We start from the raw sequence: 8,612 nt of genomic DNA, 5'->3' as shown, positions 1-8,612 counted from the left end.
TAATATAATAACATAACAAATTGAAGCGAAGATTGTGAACAATAATTTAATAGCAGAACGTTAATCCTCTCTCTAATCTTTCGTCCCTTTCAGCGTTAAACAGCAAAGACGAGCTCATTTCGTCATTGTTTCTCTGTGAAAATCTATTTGAAGCTACAGAGTTAAAGCGATACAGTTTCAAGATGGATCATCTCTCAGATTACACCGAGAAATATATAGTTCAACTATCTAGCTTAGTGGATATATAATTATGCCATTAGTCTGCATATGATTTTACACAATTTTAACTATCCGTTAGACAGTAAGATTGATTTTTATCACTTAATGTAATAAGTTTAAGATATATTTTGAAGTGTTAGAAATTGTACCGCTTTACTCTATTTCGTTAAAGGTTCTTCTCTTAGTCCCGCAAACTAAACGAAACATCTGTGACGAATTTCATAAGTTTTGAATTTTTCACAGAATTCATCGAAATAATTTCATACCTCGCAGAACCAAAAATCTCAAAACGCGAAATATTTAAATTTAACTGAAACAAAATATTACGCACTAACAATATAGAAGGCGAAAGCGTATTGCTTTGCGCCGACAAATTCGATGGCTTAAATTACTGTCGAGACGAATCACCCGGTAATGAGACAAATATTAATATATTTATTAATGATATCGCAGAAATGATCATCAGCATCGCGATATCGAGAGAAGATGTTATTATAAAGTAAAGAGATTTTTCATATAGCGACTGTTATGAAGGGAGAAAATGACGAGGGAGAAAGATCGATCGATGGAATGACGGTATGGGCTGAACATCTGTATCATCTACAACAGGATATACAGGATGTCCCAAAAAATGTGCATTATGAGAACATCCTATTAAAATTATTTTTGTTGATTTTTAAGACAAAAATTTTGTTTTCGAAAGTTTGACAGAAAATGTAAAAATTAATTGGAAAATGTGAATTATTATTCGAGTTCTTACGCTTCTCAATGTAAGATACAATTCGATTATATGATTATATATTCGAATTATTCTTATGTTAATATCAATAGTGACTTGATTAATCACAAAATGATAGTCTCTCATTAGGATCTATTTCTCTCTGGGACTATCCTGCAAGATATCCATAAAAAGTTGCTATTTGGAGAATATGCTGTCACATATTATTCCAGCATAATCATTTCACATTTCACAATGAAAAATGGACAATGTGTGCTCATCCGTGAGAGACACACATACACGAACTTCGAAGGATCACTAAACATCCGACGCGACTAATAGCTACCTGACTATGATTAATCAGTAAAACGCGCTCTAAAAACTAATTATACTTGCTACGTATCACGTGAAATTTGTTACAAGTCTTATAATCACATATCCTCTTCAAGAACGAAGATGCGAGAGACCACTCCTCGCGATATAAGATCTACCACTATTAGAACTTGTCTCGCGCGCTATCACAATTATCGAACGCGTAATAGGCCTCTCCTTGAATACAGTATTGCATGGTGACAGCAAAACAAAAAAGCGATGATGTTGTCATTAACCCTTTAACTAACTCGCCATTCAACAGTGAAAACATGTTAGATTCATCCTTATCGTTACAATACTTCTAACTCCAAATCTAGATCCCTAGATTTTGGAAAGCTTAAATTCTACGATCCTCAACTCCCAATGATCTTCAAATTCTACATACCTTATAAACTAGCTTTGCAAATATTTTTTTAATTCTAGCGTCCTTCGAATCTAATTGTTTACTTATTTTCTGGATTACAATTAAATATAATTCAACTGAATTCTTTAATCCCTGATTAATCTTATAGATTGAAATATCTGGATTTTTGTTCGATCCAATTTTTTTTAAACTAGAACTTAGATCTGGATCATGGTGGACATATAGATTCTTCAACTTTTAGATCTATGCATCATTAGATCTTGGATGCGAGATCTAACTTTTCGTAAATCTGTTGCGTTCAAACTGCAACTATTTTTACACTGTAAAGCAGCATTTCTACGAACTATTTCTTTTCTTTACACATCCATTGAATAAATTCTAACATACAGATCAATCTCAGTCCTGCACTTGTACATGCAAGTACCTTTATTCAAAAAGTTTCTACTGTTTCTTGTAAGTGAAATGTGTCATTTATATAGAAAATTCAAATGTAATTTCCAAGTTAAAGGGTTAAATGCAACACCTCGCATGATCGCGAATTTTACCATGATACGCAAATTTTACAGTGTGCCATTACAACGACGAAATCTAACCTCAGGTCCTCTGCTTCCGCCGTCTTAGTTTTTTTTCTTTCCTGGTCTTCGATATTGTATGAATTTGGCCAACGCCTATAGGGCAATTAACTGACAAAAATGGCCGCACCCGTTTAGGCAAAACGGATGATCGTTACAATGTGCAAAACTCCGGTATGTGATCCCGAGATACTTCAATGAGATTGCTGGAAAGACCTGTAGAGTTTCTTTTTTTGCAAAGTAAAATCCCTACTGATCATGATGGTACCGCCACGTGTGAGATTTCTGGAAAAAAAACAACAAATCGTTTTAAGTTTCCTTACATCAAACAATCACACCTAATCGCATTATCTACAAAATGTATATTTTGCAACGCGAAGTTTGTGGAAACGAAAAAGCTGAGTGGATAAAAATTATTCAGATACGATCTAATCATACAATCTAAGTGAAGGCGGCTTTGCAATTCATGTTATCGAAGTAAATATGTAAATAAAAACAGCTAATTATAAAATATAATAAAAGAATCTAGAATATTATCTAGAGTATTATCTCAGTCTGAAGATAGTCAAACAAAAGAATGAGCTAAATAATTTTATATAAAATTAAGTTTACAACACAAGTAATTTAAAATGATTTAAATCAGATTCTAATTGCAAGATTCTCCTTTATTAAATCTATACTCACTTTAAGAATTGAGGCAGCAGCATATGCCAGGACGTGTGGTCCTGTTTCAACGTGAGATAGAGCTCGAATGTCGACACAGTACTGGGATCGCACTGTATTCTCGACAGTTTGCGGCACATGCTGTCCGTTTCGAAGCTGATGAACAACGTACAGCCTCTAAAACAAGCAAACATCAATTTTTCAAAGATATTGAAAATTTAGACAACATATCAATTTATTCTGGAAAAGCATTTATAGCAATAACGAATCGAGATACTCGAGGAAAGTTTACACACTTTTATTTTTAGCATCGATCTTTTTAATAACCGAATAAAATTATTAAAAAATATGAAAAAAAATATAATTCAATCAAATTTTCATTGGAAAAAAAATCGCTTCAAATATTTTATACAATTAATGATATTTCCTATAACATTACTCGCGAAAAAAAAAACAATTTGGAGAAAAGTTTTTCCACATTTTCCAGATGGACACTTGTTGCGCGAAATAATATTTATCTGGATTCGCGGATCGTGTTGATTTAATCGAATCATTTGAGAAAGGGAAGGGTTATTTCGGCAACATGGAAAATTCTACTTACCGAAGGCCGCAGGGCTCATTCTCTGCCATCGTAAGTACATCTTTGGCTATCTTGGGCAGCAAATCGGCAGGTAGGAGAACCTCGCCGCAAGCCAGCTGGGCGTGTTTAGCCCTTCTGAGTTCAACCTCCAGCCTCTTCGCCAACGCCTGACAGGCACCGTCCAATTCGTCCGTCTCGTTTCCAGCTGTAACAATTAATTAAACGAAATTAAGCGCGTGCGCTCTCTCAGCCTCCCAGTGAATAAACTAGTTAAAGCGGTCAATTGAAAAGAAAGTGGCAGATCACTTTTTCTTCTATTTTCAAGCTTCAACACACAGACAGCTCAACAGTCATTCTCCCAATTAACTTCAAAACCTAAATGAAATTAATTTGAACTAATTGTCTCGTTAATGCAAATTAAATTACACATTTAGGATAAATAATAGTATATCCTAAAAAACGAATTATTATCCTAAATAACAATTCTTTTAGTTAATAAAATAAAAATTATTATTTAAGATAATAATTCGTAATTTAATTGTCTCACGAATTTTCGCCCAAAAAATGTCATAATAAAATATGTGAAAAGTATAATAGCCTTCTATTTAATATCTTCCAAGATAAAAAGTAGGAACTGACGTAATCTTAGGTATTAACAAATCAACCGATATCGGATGTAATTGAAAGTCACAGGCGAAACGAAAAAACATATTTTGTTTCTCGATGATGATTCACGTTATCTGCCATTCCATCTAAATATAATCCGAACTCAAATGTAATTTTAATCAGTGTTTCTTGTTTCCGCAAGATTCTAGATATTAGCTAATTTTACGCTCGCATTAACTTGATCGCAGCATATAATCTCGATTAATCGAGCGATGAGATCATCGTTTTATTATTTAAAACCGACGTCTGTATAACATAACAAAGAACAGTCGTTAGGAGCGAGGACACAACCAACGTCGAGTCTCCCACCTTGCTATGCATTTCATTTTTTTACTCAATGCGTGATCGTCGAAAAAATATCTAAACTGTAACATTTCTTTTTTTTTCTATTGCTTACTTCTACCTAATATGGATTAGTTAGTTTTAATCTACTTTTTATCAAACTATAGCAATGTCCTGCTCATTAATTTACAAATATGAAATAAATCTATTATTTAATAAATAAATTTATTCATTTTTTTGCCTCAATTTTGATAAATTATTTATTTTATTATTGCTCTTTTCTAGTTCGGTTTAACTTATTTTTTTATGAAATTATAGTGATGTTCTGTTAATTTAAGTAATATGAAATAAATTTATTATTTAATAAATCTTGTCATTTTTGGCCTTAGTTGATAAATTTATTTATTACTCTTTTCTAGTTCTAATTATTTTCTAAGAATTTTTTTCTGCTCCTAAAAATTCGAAAAAAAGTAAGTCAAATTTAGATTAAAGTTAATCTACATTGATAGAAATAGATGTATGTCGATCACTCGGTCGATTCTATCTCGAGCCTGCCTCGACCATTGTTTCTAGCGGCCGGCGAAGAGGTAAGCTCGTACGAACTCGTTTGACCTCAATTTTTTTTTATCTATCTTGTCACGCATAACAAAAATCACAATCGTTCTATGCCACTTGGACAATCAACTCTTCCGTTTTGTGTTCTAACATTTCTGAAACTATTACTGGAGCTCTCGTTTTTATCATCAAAATTGCTGAAATCGAAAATAAAAAAATCTCACAATAAAGCGATTTATAAAATATGATCGATTGCCTAATAAAAGAAATACATGCACGTTATAGTTTTTGCATTATTAACTGACGAAATCTTGTTTGTATTCTATAACGATCCGAAAAAGCAATTAAAACTGAACTCTCTTTGTGTCCGTTAATCCGTATTTATTTACCGGACGATCGAAAGCGCTAAATTTTAGGAAAATTCCATTTATAAACACCGAAGACTATAAGTGGAAAGCTAAACGAAGAACAATCGAGGAACATGGAAAAACGACAGCGAAGGGCATCCCCTCCCCCTCGTACGATCGGAAGATCGACGCTGACGCAACTATAATTCGACGTTTCACCGGTAAATTTTGCCGGTGTGCCTTGAAATCGAATCCTCGTCCGTATTAAGAAATCGGAGTAAATTTTTCGAGCGATACAGCCGACGAAACGTCGCGAAAGCAAAAATCAGCTGATTGCGGCCGGCGTTGTCAGCTGAGAACAACGGTTCGATGGAGGAGAAAACGGAGAGGCCGACAATTGAAGCGCGAGAACGGAGGAATTAAAGGGAAACCGGCGTCGCGAGACAGCCGTTACATCTGTACGCACTCACCTCGGGTGTTGCTGAAGTCCACATTGACAGGACACGGCAGGACCTCCATGATTTCGCGAGAAAGTCTTGTAGCGGCGGACGCACAATGGACACGGCTTTCTCGTCGGCCTTGCCGGACGGCAGCGCGATTTTCCTCGAGAAAGAGATGTCGATGGCGAACGATGGACAAAGCTATTGGAAACGCGAGAAAAGCGGTCACGGGGAACAGATTGACGACGGACAATCGGCGACCGGATTCGTAACACCGAAAGCTTTCACCGGAGCGATAGCGAATCGAGAGCTCTTGACAAAGATCTACGGCAAATTCACCCTTTCGACTGATCGGCCGCCGGTCGCTGACGCGACTTTTATACGGGCGATCCCACCTCGAGGATACTCCGCTATTCCCTTCACTTCACGTCGCCTATGGTCGACCGCCTAGCAACATCGCCTACGTGACGTTTCGGCAGTACGTTCGCACTTCGGCTATTTCCGGCGATACTCGCGCCGGCCTTCGGTCACGCTCGGCACCCCGACCGAGCGAGAGCGTGCGAGAACGTGCGAGTGCGATCCTCTTCGGTTCGGAGGGGATCTATCCGCTGTTGCCGCCGGTGACGACGGTACATCGAGTTTTTTTTCACCCACGATGCTCGTTTTGTTTTTCTTCTCTTTCTCCCTCCCCTTTTCTCTGTCTTTCTCTTTCTCTCTCTCTCTCTCTCTCTCTCTCTTTCTCTCTTGCCTACTCTCATCTCTCGTCGACGTGCATTACGTCGCGTAACCTTTTATCGCGGCTTTTAACGCCGCGACGAGACGCGCGTATTAAACCGCAGGTGAAATTACTGCCCTTCGCTCGGTAGCGGGTTTTTTAAGCGTAGGCGATTTGGATAAAAATCGAGAGATCCGCGCTCCCGATGTAAAAAGACGAAGAGCGTACATATACACCTCCTTTCTGGCTGCATCCCGGAGGGGAGAAAAACCTGTTTTAGAAATTCAGAATGAGGTGTTGTGTTTTGCTGTGAGGCGCGGGATCAGCTGACCCTGGCTGTAGCGAAGGTTATGATAAAAAGTTGTCACGACAGAATCACGATTTTACAAAAAAAAATCTTTTGACAAGAATTTTCGATAAAAAACTTATCTAAGGACGTAGACAAATGACAAATCAAAGAGAAAATATAAAACTCGCAACAGCTAATTGTGATAACTGCGCATTGCGAAGGATTTCCAAATTGTTAAGAATCACAGTTTTAAAGTCTTTTTGTGACGAGAATTTCAATGAGAAGCTCATATGATCAGATCTTAAAGACATAAAACGATGAATCAGAAAGAAAATACAGAACTCGTAAAAACTGATTATAAAAATCACACATTACGTAAGATTTCCGGATTGTGTTAGGAATCAGGATTTAGAAGTCTTCTTTTGATAAGAATTTTTAAAGAAACTCATATTTAACGACGTAGATGAATAACAAATCAAAATGGAAATAGAAAACTTATAAAAGCTAATTGTGAAAATCGTACACATTGCGTAAGATTTCTGATTATGTTAAGAATCAGGATTTTAAATAGGTTTTTTTTTAATTTCAAAATTTTAAAAAATTTCAATAAGAAACTTGTATTTAAAGATATAGACGAACGATAAAAAAAAGAAAATGTGGAAAATTCGATATAAAGACATTATAAAAATGAAAACCATACGCATTGCATAAGATTTCTAATTATGTTTAATATTTCCAACCGTTATAGAAATTTAATACTGGCCAATTAATTGCTTATTTTCAGTATTGAAATTACTATTAACAATATTTTAACAATACCTAAAATAAGTGTTTAATTGACCAACAAATTTAAATTTCCATAAGGAAATTGTACTAAGAATCATGATTAAAAAAAAAAAATACAAGAATTTCGATAAGAAATTTATATTTAAGGATTTATATTTAAGAATAACAAATATGAAAAAAATGTATAACCTGATAAAAGCTGATTGTGAAAATCATATTGCGTAAGACTTCCAATTGTATTAAGAAGCGCTTGCTCATGGCTATGGTTGATCTAAGCAAGCTCTACTACCGGTCTCACGAAAAGCATTTCGAACGTTGATTCACTCGACACGATATATTTATTTTATCGTCGCATATAAAGAGTACTACTTTTTTAATCGTTAATAGTTTTTTTCTTTTTTTTACTGTCATATACTCAGAGTGCGCGATTTATCATTACTCCTCTTTTTTTAGACGAGTAATATTTGATTCGACACACCATTCGTGTCGATTTATTTCGATATCACTCTATTTTTCCATCCATAAGTCGCCCAGTCACGTTTGTTACGAAACGGAGAAAATGTTGTTTCCTTTCATCGACGAGAATTATTTTTCGCACATTGACAAATAGGTCGTACGTGATAAGTATCTTTTTTTTTATCGGCCTCTAATCCGGAGGACACGTTGGATCGCACGCGAGAGGAGGATTTATGTAACGAGAGTTACAAGATTAGCGCGCTCGTGCCGTTTACAAATGCCGTTAGTTTTAATACAAAGACGGTCACGTTCGGACAATAGATCTGACCGAGATGCATTCGGAGTATAAAAGCTTCATATTCGCAAGAGTTACGCGCTCGGGCGAGAAACCGCCGCGATTATGGAAATCGCGGGATGAGAGCTAGAGATAAATGAATTACTGAACGAGAACGTATGTATGACAGAGGAAAAAATTATCTTTTTCTACATCTCGACTTCAAAACAAATTATAAGTAATTCTCTTGGGTGCACTCGAGATAAACGCGTTGAAGATAATAATCTTCCTGTTTTTATTCTCTCTCTCTCTCT

The 8,612-nt window shown here is 35.8% G+C and overlaps 1 protein-coding gene across 1 annotated transcript; it reads right to left on the bottom strand.

The window, feature by feature from the left end:
- Nucleotides 1–2,439: 2,439 nt before the first annotated feature.
- On the bottom strand, nt 2,440–5,857 carry LOC105627137 (protein charybde-like). Its single transcript, XM_012208423.1, has 4 exons — nt 5,809–5,857; nt 3,510–3,693; nt 2,930–3,085; nt 2,440–2,530 (listed from the first exon to the last, which is right to left on the bottom strand). Exons 1-4 carry the CDS (start codon nt 5,855–5,857, stop codon nt 2,440–2,442), a joined length of 480 nt encoding a protein of 159 aa, XP_012063813.1.
- Between the last annotated feature and the right edge of the window lie 2,755 nt (nt 5,858–8,612).

Source organism: Atta cephalotes, assembly GCF_000143395.1.
Source record: "Atta cephalotes unplaced genomic scaffold scaffold00008, whole genome shotgun sequence".
In the NCBI taxonomy this organism is placed as follows: domain Eukaryota; kingdom Metazoa; phylum Arthropoda; class Insecta; order Hymenoptera; family Formicidae; genus Atta; species Atta cephalotes.
The sequence above is the reverse complement of the archived record's forward strand: the minus strand, read 5'-3'. Positions and strand labels throughout refer to the sequence as shown.